At 40.5% G+C, this 12698-nt stretch overlaps 1 protein-coding gene across 5 annotated transcripts in view; it reads left to right on the top strand.

The window, feature by feature from the left end:
• The window catches only part of RAB27A (RAB27A, member RAS oncogene family), a 91965-nt gene that overhangs the window by 70435 nt on the left and 8832 nt on the right, over nt 1–12698 (top strand). For all 5 annotated transcript variants that reach the window (XM_003827866.8, XM_014341503.6, XM_003827864.7 and 2 more), the window contains one exon: nt 455–578. In XM_003827866.8, coding sequence (XP_003827914.1) covers nt 455–578 — 124 coding nt within the window. The remainder of the gene's footprint in view (nt 1–454; nt 579–12698) is intronic.

Raw genomic sequence — 12698 nt, 5'->3', positions numbered from 1 at the left:
TAGAAATAGATTAGTTTGGAGAAAAACAATTCTTTTAGAAATGTCATTGCTATGGAGAAAAAAACACATAAAAACAGTTTTAAGATTAGCAGTAAACCCTAGGAACTCCTGCAACTTTCTTTTCAAATAGCCTTCATAAAAAAGAAAGGTGTTTTGTATGTGTTTGTGTGCATGTGTGTGCATGTGCACATGTGGGCCCTCACACTTGAGAGGTAGCACATTCTCCTATAAACTCTCCAATATCAATAAACTGGGGTATGTGCTTAAGAATGGTTTTATATTTCTGCCCCAACTATTCAGCTTTACAGATAAGATTACTGATGCTTTGAAAGCATGTCAATTCCCAATATCTATATATACATTACAGTCTTCAAAGCACTTTTGCATGTATTGTTCACTGATCATACACTTACATTATTATTTAAATATATAATAAACTTTCTTATATTAATAGGCCAGCTACAGATGCATGCATATTGTGAAAACCCAGATATAGTGCTGTGTGGAAACAAGAGTGATCTGGAGGACCAGAGAGTAGTGAAAGAGGAGGAAGCCATAGCACTCGCAGAGAAATATGGGTGAGTATTTTTGTGGAGAAGTCTAGAGAAAACATTTTCAATATAAACATTAGCAGGTGAATGGTAATGAAAAAGACAAAAGTGGACAATTAAAGCAAAACCTCAGCCATAGGCCTTGGGGCATGTTGAATGTGTCCTTTTTATACGATATGATAGTAGGATCCATTGAAAATGCATGTGGCAAGGGCTTCCTTCAGTGCTTTGGTCCCATTTTCTCAAACTCTTGGCATTTGCAGAGAGACAACTTTGAGTTGTCTCAGAGGCGCCTTAAGTATGTAAGGCCTTCTTTCCAAGATGCAAATAGGAGACTCCTGGGGTAAAGAAATCCTCCATGTTGAGCAAGGAAATTTCTTTTTTCTTTTCTTTTCTTTTCCTTTCTTTTCTTTTCTTTTTTTTTTTTTTGAGACAGAGTCTCACACTGTCACCCAGGCTGGAGTGCAGTGGCACAATCTCGGCTCACTGCAACCTCCGCCTCCCGGGTTCAAGCGATTCTCCTACCTCAGCCTCCCAAGTAGCTGGGACTACAGGAGTCCACCACCATGCCCGGCTAATTTTTGTATTTTTAGTAGAGATGGGGTTTCTGGTACCATATTGGCCAGGCTGGTCTCCAACTCCTGACCTTGTGACCCACCCGCCTCAGCCTCCCAAAGTGCTGGGATTACAGGTATGAGCCACCACACCCAGCCTCAGCAAGGAAATTTCAAAGCCACTTCATGTACTATGGTAGAGAATGCTAGCATATAAGAAGGGCTTATTGGTTATTGCAGACTAGGTGCTGGTTTTGAAATTTCTATGCTGGGAGAGGAGTGTGAGATCTCCTTCGGCTTAGTCTATGGTCTTGTGGTGGAGGGTCAGCAAAATACTGTCGTTCTCCTTGAGTTCTGGGAATAGGATCATAGCAGCAGCAGCAGCAGCATGAATGGGACATGAAAGAAGTGGTCAGCTGCTGCTTATTAAAGTATTAAAGTGTTAAGGGTGCCTCTTAAAGGAATTTTTACTTTACTTTCTTTCTGCCTCTCACACAATGAGAACCCATATGTAAATTCAAACCCTTAATAGCATTAAAAGAGGAAGGAAGCAAGTGGGTTGAGAAGGGAGGGGAGAGAAATAGAGATGGTGTAGATGGTGTAGGGGATGTTACCTAGTTTGTGGCTTTGGTGGTTAGCAGAATCCAAGAAGGCCAAGAGAAAACCTTTCCCTTTTTATTGTGTGATCACTGCTTTATTCTTTCTTTGGTTGATGGAGGTTCAGAAAGCTGGTAGGGTTTATACTGGGAAGGGAGGGGGAGGATAGGTTGGCCAGGTAGGAAGAAGCCAGACTCTGGAGAGGTTTGAATACCAGGTAAGGAGATTAGATTTGATCCCTGGAGGACAGGGAGTTGCTGAAAGCCTTTGAGCATGGAGGGATGTTATGTTTACATTTCCAGATCAGTCTATAGGCTATAGGTGGGGAGGGAGGAAAGACTAGAGATTGATAGATTGCAGTGGTCTGTGGGGTGGGCAGAGGCTAGCTTTGTGAAAAAGGAAAAGGAAGAATAAATCAGGAAAAACACTTAGAGTAGGGCAGGATTTTAGGTTTTTCTCAAGGCTAGCTCAGCTGAAGGATTCCCATCCACTATAGGCTTACTCTGGCAAGGACTTGCAATTGCATGTAGAGGTTTTTACCCTAGGGCAGATGGTGTTTAACCATGTTAGAAACATCCAGAGAACTTTTAACACATTCTCATGTCTGGGCTTCACCTCTGACCATCAGACATAATTGGTTTGGAGGAGTTTCTCAGGCAGGGTTCACTTGAAGAAGCATACCTATACATGAAGGGATCTGTTACAGGAATTTGAGCATATGCAATTGTGGGAGCTGGGTAAGTAGTCTCTGTAAGGTGTTGTCTTTGTGTCTGATGCTGAAGCTTGAAGGACAGGACAGTCAGACAGGAAGGGGAGAAGGATGTGAAATGGGGGATGGATGGAAAAAGTGAGAACCAGCTGGTGCCCATAATGAGGGACTAAAACCCATGTCACTTCCTGTTGCCTCTGACCTGGCTGGTGTGGGTGTCCTGCAGAAACTGGGGCCCTTTGTCACAGGGCTAACAACATCACCTGGCCCAGGTGCAGGTCTAGTTGCAGGTTTATGACAATAAGATGAGCCAGCAGATAAGCGACAATATATGAGGGCTATGAAATGGAGGTTGCTTCACTTCTTACCCCCAAAATTGCCCCCAAATCTCTTTTGTGGCCCACCCTAACCAGAAAGGGCATTCTGGGAAATGTTGTTTAGCCTAGCCAAGCTGACTCATTACAAAGCCTGGGCATTGGTATCTTTTAAAATCTCCCCACGTGATCTTCATGTGCAATGGTTGAGAACCAGTGACTTAGGTGATTCTGAGGTGGAGGTTGACAGAGCCTTACCGGCCAGTCTGAAATGTCCCCCTGCTCCCCTGAGAGGCACTCATGTAACGTAGTGGAAAAGAAACAGGGAGAGAACGATTACCACAGAGAATGCTGAAGTGTTGAAGCTGTGAGGTATGTTGCAATGGGTAAGGAGGAAGTAAGTGATGAAGCAATGGAAACCATGGATCCTAGAGCATTCTTTTGAGAGTATGTCAGTAAATGCAAAGAAAAAAAAAAAAGAAAAAGGCAGTTAGAGGAGTTAGCTAGATCAAACAAGCACATTCAAGTATATTCTCAAGTACTGGGGGAGGGTCAGGCTTGACTTCTTGCCCCTGTGGGCTTTTTCAGCCCTTTGCTTGTTTCCTGTGCCCTCGGTCTTAGGATTCCACAGCCTGTCTGGTTTCACAGAGCCTAACCCTGCCTTCTGTCATATGGGGTATCTGAGGGATGTGGGGGACTGTCTTTGACCTGTGCCCAGGTCACGATGGTTATGGAGTATTTCATAGAGAGGAGCTCAATCTATAGTTTTTGAATTGGGTTAAAATGAGAAAAGAGGATTTAGCAGATAATGATTGAAACCCTTGAAGAAAGGAAAGGGCTAGAAGCAGAGTCCCTTAGGATACAGAAAGCATAACATGTAGTTTGGTAGGCTGTTTGGCACTTTTAGAGGAAAATATGATGGAACAATTTGGTTCACATGCCTTTCACAAATATGGCATATAACTTTAATGATTATTTTCACAGATGTTTTGTTTCATTCTTAGAACATTTACACTGGTTACACATGCACTAAAGGACTATATTGTTTAGTTTATCCATGTGCTAACAGTCAGAAAACAGGATAAAGTTTATGGCATATCTTCATATAATTTGTATGTTGTTTGATAAATTTACATTTTTTGTTACTATTATGCTGTCTTCTATTCTCAATTCATAAAAACAGATCACTGGGGCCAGGTGTGGTGGCTCATACCTGCAATGCCAGCACTTTGGGAGGCCAAGGCAGGTGGATCACCGGAGGTCAGGAGTTCTAGACCAGCCTGGCCAACATGGTGAAACCCCATCTCTACTAAAAATACAAAAAATTAGCCAGGTGTGGTGGTGGGCACCTGTAATTCCAGCTACTCGGGAGATTGAGGCAGGAGAATCGCTTGAACCCTGGTGAGGCAGAGGTTGCAGTGAGCCAAGATCGCACCATTGCACTCCAGCCTGGGCAACAAGAGCAAAACTCTGTCTCAAAACAAAACAAACAAACAAACAAACAAAAATAAACAAACAAACAAAAAAACCCCAGATCATTGGTTTACAATTGGTTCTCTGGAATAGACATATCAAAGAATCAAACACCATGTCTCAGAAGAACTTTGTAAGCCTAATAAAGAACACTACAGTGCGAAAATGGAATGTTAATCTGTGTGTGCTGGGACAAGTAAATTTGAGAATGAGGACTTCATACAACAGACAAAAATGTAAAGGGCAAATTGTATGCATGATAATGAATATCAGAAAAAAAATTTGTAGTGGCCTAAGAGTCTACCGCTAATTTTCCATGTTTTTTTTTTGTTGTTGTTTGTTTGTTTTTGCTGTGAAACTTGGTTAAATTGTAATAGGAAGCTCTTAGGTCACTTCCTAACAAATCAAAGTGATCTCTGTGGTAAACCAATTGAATTTTCCTGGAACAAATGCAACATAATGGTTTCCAATGTATTATATTGAGTGATATTGTCAATGAAGTTGGAGAAGAGAACAAAACAGAAAGTTGTTCAAATTTGCACTCCTGCCAGCCAAGTGATTACAGTTCACATGGTTACTGAAACACTTTAAAAAGATAGCTACGAAGTCAGTGACAAATAGAAGAGAAAGCAAAATGAAATATTGGCAACATTCCTCTTTTGGAAGACACTATTAGATCTCAAGCTTCAGTGTGCATCAGAATCAATCACCTGAACACTGGGTCCCGCAGTTTCTGATTCAGTAGGTCTGGGTTGGAGCCCACAAATGTATACTGATGATCAGTTTCCAGATGTTGCTGCTGCTGGTTCAAGACAACACTTTGAGTTCCTATCAAAGACGCATGCTAGCAGACATTTTGCTTGACAGGTGAGCATGCTAGCAGATATTTTCTTTGGACAAAGTCATTCTTGTACAGGATATGAACCAGTTGTCTACTTGTGCCATGCATGAGTGAGTGAAATATGCTCAATGACTTCTCATTGGAAAATCCATGCTAAAGGGAGGAAGATTTTTTTCTCACCCAGTTAATTACATCACCTATGATATAGGCTTGGAAGGGACCTTGGCATTGGTAGTGAGGGAGCACCAACCACAAGTGAGCAGACAAGGGCTTCACTCTGTGACTAAATATGGTTGCATTGAAATGTCTGTCCATACTTTATTTACAGAGGATAGTTGGTGGTCATAATAAGCCTTTGGTCTTGATTCAGAGTTGAGGAAAATAGAGAAAAATGTGAATATGATCTAAAGCTGGGCATGGTGGCTTATGCCTGTAATCCCAGCACTTTGGGAGGTTGAGGTGGGTGGATCACCTGAGCTCAGAAGTTCGAGACCAGCCTGGCCAACATGGTGAAACCCCGTCTCTACAAAAATATAAAAATTAGCTGGGTATGATGGTGGGTGCCTGTAATCCCAGCTACTTGGGAGGCTGAGGCAGGAGAATTGCTTGAACCCAGGAGGCAGAGGTTGCAGTGAGCCAAGATCACACCATTGCACTCCAGCCTGAGCAAAAGAGCGAGGCTCCGCCTCTAAAAAAAAAAAAAAAAAAAGAATGTGAACTAAGAATGACAACTGAATGTACAGATTTTGTGTACTGTGCAAAGAAATGGGCAGCAAATTTAAGATGATGTTCTCCTTGCTGAAGGCTGCTGGTTATTGCTGAGGAAGATGCTCAAGAATTCTGGAATGAAAGAGGAATTAAAAATATTTATTTACAACATTAGTAATATCAGTATGGATCATATTGGATCATTTCAGGGATTTCAAGTAGCTTAATTCAACAGCATGCTCACTGTTTTCTCTAGTTTGAACTAGATGAAATGCGGTACAAATAGCTTGATCTCTAATAGTTTAGTTTTTTACAAACTTGATTACATCTTTTCTTGATTTGAGAAATAACTTAGCGATGTAGCATTGGGCATGTTTGAAAAGTACACAAATAAGTCATAATCAAACATACAAGACTGATTCGCAGAGCTCCATTTAACTCAGCAGAGGATTGGGATTTCATTTGCCACAATATCCCAGGTTCAAACAGTCAGCACATCAGCCATTTCCTGGAAATGTTGTTCAATTAGCATCCAACAGACTATGAAAAGTAGTGTGAAACTCACTTCTCACTTTAGTGAGACGTTTGTTCATAATTTCTAGATCTACATGTGATCCAAATATCTATAGCCATTTGACAGAACCACCAAACATACTTGCTGTTATTCCTGGCAACCTCTAACTGAGATTTAGGATCTTCTAGTTTTGTGAGAATAAATAATGGAAAAGAAATCAGGATGCTGACCTACGCCACAAGCAAGATCTTGGTGAAAAACTGCAAATGTTTATGCCCCTCTCATTGATTTGAATCTGTTTACTTAAATTTTTTATTTTAAAATTTGTGATTAATCTATTTTTGGAAATGCATTATAATTAATGGTCTGCATGTACTCCAAATGGCCTGTAAGTGGCCACTTACAGACTAATAATACGATGAGCAGTGCTGAATTTTTTCATCTTTGACAATACGGCTCCATGGTGGTGCTACATTAGCACCACCATGTGGAGAAAAGGAACAATAGCACTCTTTCTATGGTTAAAATGGGAACAATACATCCTCTTGAATTTTTTTTTTTTTTTTTTTTTTTGAGATGGAGTCTAGCTCTGTCACCCAGCTGGAGTGCAGTGACACGATCTTGGCTCACTGTAACCTCTGCCTCCCAGATTCAAGCGATTCTCCTGCCTCAGCCTCCCAAGTAGCTGGGGCTACAGGTGTGCACCACTGTGCCCAGCTAATTTTTATATATTTTTTTAGTAAAGACGAGGTTTCACCATGTTGGCCAGGTTGATCCTGAACTTTTGGCCTCAAATGATGCACAAGTCTCGGCCTCCCAAAGTGCTGGGATTACAGGTGAGCCACCGCCTCCAGCCTGGAACATCATTTTCTTATGGAAAGAAAGTCTTAATTCAGGGTCTTTTCTATGGCTCTCATCTAGTTTGCTAGATGAGATTACAGCCCAATTACTGGCACAGAGCTGAGAGTGGAGTGAACTCTATTCACTTATTCCTGTAGAAATGAAAATCTTACTGCCTCAAATTGCTCAGAAAACTCTGAGTGATTAGTCTAAGGATTTTTAAAGTTGTTAACCTGACTCCTGGTCCCATGACCTAGAGGTTTACAAATGGCAAGAAAATATACTTTTAATTGAAAGAAGTTTGTTACTTGAATTTGGAGTTACAAATCTAAACTATGTCTTGTTAATATTGTGTGTCTTTTAGCATGAGTAACTTGAAAAGTTAGAGCTCTTATACCTTGAAATTATACCAATTAAATATTTGCTTAAGTTAATAAACATTGGACAGTAGCTCACAGCTCTGCTAGAAGCATCATTTATACCTCAGTATTAATCAGTAGAGTAAGATCCATTGTCTTCCAGCATTTCATGAAGATTGCTTGGAAAGTGAGGAGTTTAATGAGTAGTAAGGGAGGCAAATGCTTTGGGGGCACAAAGCACTTTGGCCAGGACAGGTCTGAGTGCAGCATCTCTGATGTAGGGAGGCATGGTCCCAGGTACCAGAATTAGAGCAGTATTGTAGATTTTATAGATCAGCTACATTGTGGATTAAACCAATGTTCATGGGTTAGTTTGCAAATTTATTTTTATTTTTTATTCTTTTTTTTTCACACAACACACAGATTGAGAATTTAATGTTTACCATGTTGCTAGTGACATTGCTTTTTTGGGATGATGTATTCTGAGTTTTTATTTTTCTTATCTGAGACAGAGTCTCCCTCTGTTGCTCAGGCTGGAGTGCAGTAGCACCATCTCGGCTCACTGCAACCTCTGCCTCCTGGGTTCAAGAGATCCTCCCGTCTCAGCCTCCCTAGTAGCTGGGACTACAGGCACGTGCCACCATGCCCAGCTAATTTTTGTGTTTTTAGTAGAGACGGGGTTTCACCATGTTGGCCAGGCTGATCTTGAACTCCTGACCTCAACTCCGACCCTGCCTTGGCCTCTCAAAGTGCTGGGATTACAGGTGTGAGCCACGGTGCCTGGCTGTGTTCTGAGTTTTAAATAACATCATTACAAATAAGCTTTTATCACCTAACCCAATTCTGTGTTGGAAATAAGAAACATTTATTGTTTGTACATGTGTCATGTTCTGATCTAAGTGCTTTAAATATTAACTCATTTAATCCTTACAAGAAGATACTGATGTTATTTGGTATTACAGATGAAGCAGCGGAGGCACAGAGGTTAAACTTTTGTCAGAATCACAGTTGGTAAGATGTACTACTAGGATTTGAAGCCAGGCAGCATGACTCCAGAGGTTATGACTTTTTTTTTTTTTTTTTTTTTTTTTTGAGACGGTGTCTCCCTTTGTTGCCCAGGCTGGAGTGCCGTAGCACGATCTCGGCTCACTGCAACCTCCGCGTCCCAGGTTAAAGTGATTCTCCTGCCTCAGCCTCCTGAGTAGCTGGGATTATAGGCGCCTGCCACCACGCCTGGCTAATTTTTGTATTTTTAGTAGAGACGGGGTTTCTGGTCTTGAACTCCTGACCTCGGGTGATCCACCCATCTCAGCCTCCCAAAGTGCTGGGATTACAGGCGTGAGCTACCGCGCCCGGCCTGAGGTTATGACACTTAACCATTGGTCCATGTTGTTGATAACTTCCATGCACAGGTTTTATAGTTTTCAAAGTACTTTCACTATGTTTTCTCATTTATTCCTCAAAAATGATGGTGAAGTAATTTTCAGGAGCTGTGGAGGAAAATTAAGGAATCAAATGAGGCTGGAGACTCTGGAGTTGGAAAGATATTTGTAACTGATTTTGAGAGAATTTTTAAAATGAAGTATGCATTATTGTGATTTAGCATTTTAAAAAAGCTTACTGTTCAACTACTTTTTAAGAAATTTCCAATTTATTCTGTTGTGGGAGATCTGAGTTTTTCAACTGCTTTTTCATGTAATGTATTTCTCAAAGGTGATAGAATGGTCAAGCCCTCTCCTTAAGTATAAGAAATGTTCTGTGGACATTAACTGATTTTTAATGGATATAATTGAGAAAGATCATAATGAAGAAAATGTAACAATTTACATTTTGAAAAATCTCATTCTAAAATTCTATTCTTGTAACAATGGCATCACAAGCTATCCCCAGGATTTTAGCTCAATAATATTGTAGATTCTTGATAAATAAACACATATTGACTCCAGTCACAAGGATTGCCTCTTCAAGTTGTTAATCAAATATTACATGTGACTACTGAGGGACAGAGATGCATTATCTTCATTTTGTGTGCAAGGTGATAGATGGAGGAAAAAAGATTGACAGTAACTAAGAGGCAAGCAGGAGGTTTAAAAACTGCGAAGACCATGTCATTTTTCCCAACAAACTTTTTTCTGATTAAGATATTTTAGAGTCAGCAAATAAAAGGATGATAGAATATGAGCATGGTGGAGTTAGGGGAGCAACTCTGCCTTGCAGAACTCACAGGTGGGTGGATAAACACTCAAATGAGGTGATAGTTTCTCAACCAGTTTTTGTTGTTGTTGTTGTTGCTGTTTTGAGACGGAGTCTCGCTCTGTCGCCCAGGCTGGAGTGCAGTGGCGTGATCTTGGCTCACAGCAAGCTCCACCTCCCGGGTTCATGCCATTCTCCTGCCTCAGCCTCCCGAGTAGCTGGGACTACAGGCGTCCGCCACCATGCCTGGCTAATTTTTTTTATTTTTAGTAGAGACGGGGTTTCACCATGTTAGCCAGGATGGTCTCTATCTCCCGACCTTGTGATCCGCCCACCTTGGCCTCCCAAAGTGCTGGGATTACAGGCATGAGCCATCGCGCCCAGCCTCAACCAGTTTTTAATAGCTGTGCTAAAACAGAGAATTGCAGAGATTCAGTTGCAAGGCCTTATCACCTCCTGGAGGAAGTTATCAAATAATAAGACAGCATTACTGAGGAATCATACTGGAAAAATAGCCTTATGTCCCTACACATATATCCTCTAAATCAGTGGTCCCCAACATTTTTGGCACTGGGAACTGGTTTCATGGAAGACAATCTTTCCATGGACCAGTGGAGGTGGGGGTGGTTTCGGAATGATTCAAACATATTACATTTATTGTGCACTTTATTTCTATTATCATTACATTGCAATATATAATGAAATAATTATACGGCTCACCATAATGTAGAATCAGTGGGAGCCCTGAGCTTGTTTTCCTGCAACTGGACAGTCCCATCTGGGGGTGATAGGAGACAGTGACAGATCATCAGGCATTAGATTCTCATAGGAGAGTGCAACCTAGATCCCTCACATGGGCAGTTCACAATATGGCTTGTGCTCCTATGAGAATCTAATGATGCTGCTAATCTGACAGGAGACAGAGCTCAGGTGGTAATGTGAGTGATGGGGAGCAGCTGTAAATACAGATGAAACTTCGCTTGCTCGCTGGCCCCCTGCTTACCTCCTGCTGTGTGGCCTGGTTGCTAACAGGCCATGGATTGGTACCAGTCTGTGGCCTGGGGATTGGGAACCCTTGATCTAAATATGCTTCTTAGTAACATCAGAAGTGAAAGAGTTCTGAAAAGATCTGTAAAAGCATTAACAAGTTAAAAAAGAAAACTTTACCAAGCTCTCATATAGAAGCTGTTACTAGCCAAGAAAGAATAAAAGAGTAAGGTAAATTGTAATCAGAATAACTGATGTAGTTGTTAACATGCTATGAGAATACAGAAAAACAAAAACATTCTTCAAGAACAGTAATCGTGGAGGACTTTAAAGTTCTAATAAATTTAAGAAATACTTTACTGAATTCAATTGCAGGACTCCCTGAGATAATAAAATAACTTTGCTTTGTTGTTTTGATATCTAAGAACATTTTGGTTAGATTCCTCACAAGTGGTGGCAATGAAGTCAACAGTTGAAGGAAATACAATGTTATCACGACTTTCATGGCTTTATTGAAAAGCAAGGTGAATTTGTCACTTGATTAATCCTGTTGCAAAGACCATCTCAAATGTATAAAGGATGACTTCGACAAGAAGACTGATTTCTCAAGATTATGTGAAAAACAGCTATACAGTTTTGAAGCAATGCTTTGTGAGTTATTTAAAAATTACACCTGTACCACAGGTCTTTGGATAACAAAACAAATGTACACTTAAGATTTGATGGGCTGGGTGCGGTGGCTCATGCCTGTAATCCCAGCACTTTGGGAGGCTGAGGCGGGTGGATCACGAGGTTAGGAGATCGAGACCATCCTGGCTAACATGGTGAAACACCGTCTGTAGTAAAAATACAAAAAATTAAACGGGCGTGGTGGCAGCCGCCTGTAATCCCAGCTACTTGGGAGGCTGAGGCAGGAGAATGGCGTGAGCCTGGGAGGCGGAGCTTGCAGTGAGCCAGGATGGCGCCACTGCACTCCAGGCTGGGCAACAGAGTGAGACTCTGTCTCAAAAAAAAAAAAAAGATTTGTTGCTCTTGAGCAACTTCATGCTGTAAAATTCAGAATGTCTTCAAGTGTATGGTCCAGAAATATAGTCTGGAGTTGGTAAGTGGCAAAGCCTTTGATAAACATGGCCAGTGACCTCTGAATACTCCCCAAAGCCAGCGTTTTCTTCTTGTACAGTGCATAAGATTTATTTATTTTGAAAATCCTCATACTAGTTTGGAACCAGTAGAACCTATGGTTAAACTGGCTGCATTGGAATTAGCTGTGGACCCAAATCCTAACTCTGCTAATTTCTAGCATTGTGAATTGGGCAAGTTCCTTTCATCTTTCTCAGCCTTAGTTTAATCATTTGTGAAATGGGAATATTGTGTACCTGAATACAGTAGTGGTTATATTTAGTGAATCATGTATGTAAGACACATAGTATTGGGTAGCTCAAGAAATAATTTTAGTTATTTTTTCCTTCAATTTTAAATGACTCATATATATCAGCTAGTTTCAATTCAGGCAAACCAGAACACTCTGAAGAGCATATACAAGAAATCCCTGAAGCAAAAAAGGGGGAAAAGCTAAAAAAAATAATAATAATAAGTTATAGTCCAGGAAACTCATTTAATAAAATAGCATGTTGCAAAATTTGAATTCACCCAGTTTTTTTCTTCTAGTTAGTAGTTTTGGAAATCAGTATTCTTTGAACTAAACACTGAGAAGACATTTCCTATTTTGTTTTACAAGACATAGTATAGTATATGAGGACCTGTATAGGAAAATAGGAAGAGCCTGCTTGCTTCTCTGTCATTTATTAGCTGAATAACATTGATCAGACCGCTTAACTTTTCTGGGCCTTCTTGCCACAGGCCTGCTTTAAGAGTTTTTTTCTAACCTAAAGATTACACCAAAAAACATTTAGAACTGATCAACGAATTCAGTAAAGTTTTAGGATACAAAATCAACATACAAAAATCATTAGCATTTATATACACCAACAGGGAACAATCTGAAAAAGAAATCAAGAAAGCAATCTCATTTACAATAGCTACAAAGAATGTAAAATA

The sequence above is a fragment of the Pan paniscus genome, chromosome 16, assembly GCF_029289425.2.
Source record: "Pan paniscus chromosome 16, NHGRI_mPanPan1-v2.0_pri, whole genome shotgun sequence".
NCBI lineage: Eukaryota > Metazoa > Chordata > Mammalia > Primates > Hominidae > Pan > Pan paniscus.
The sequence above is the reverse complement of the archived record's forward strand: the minus strand, read 5'-3'. Positions and strand labels throughout refer to the sequence as shown.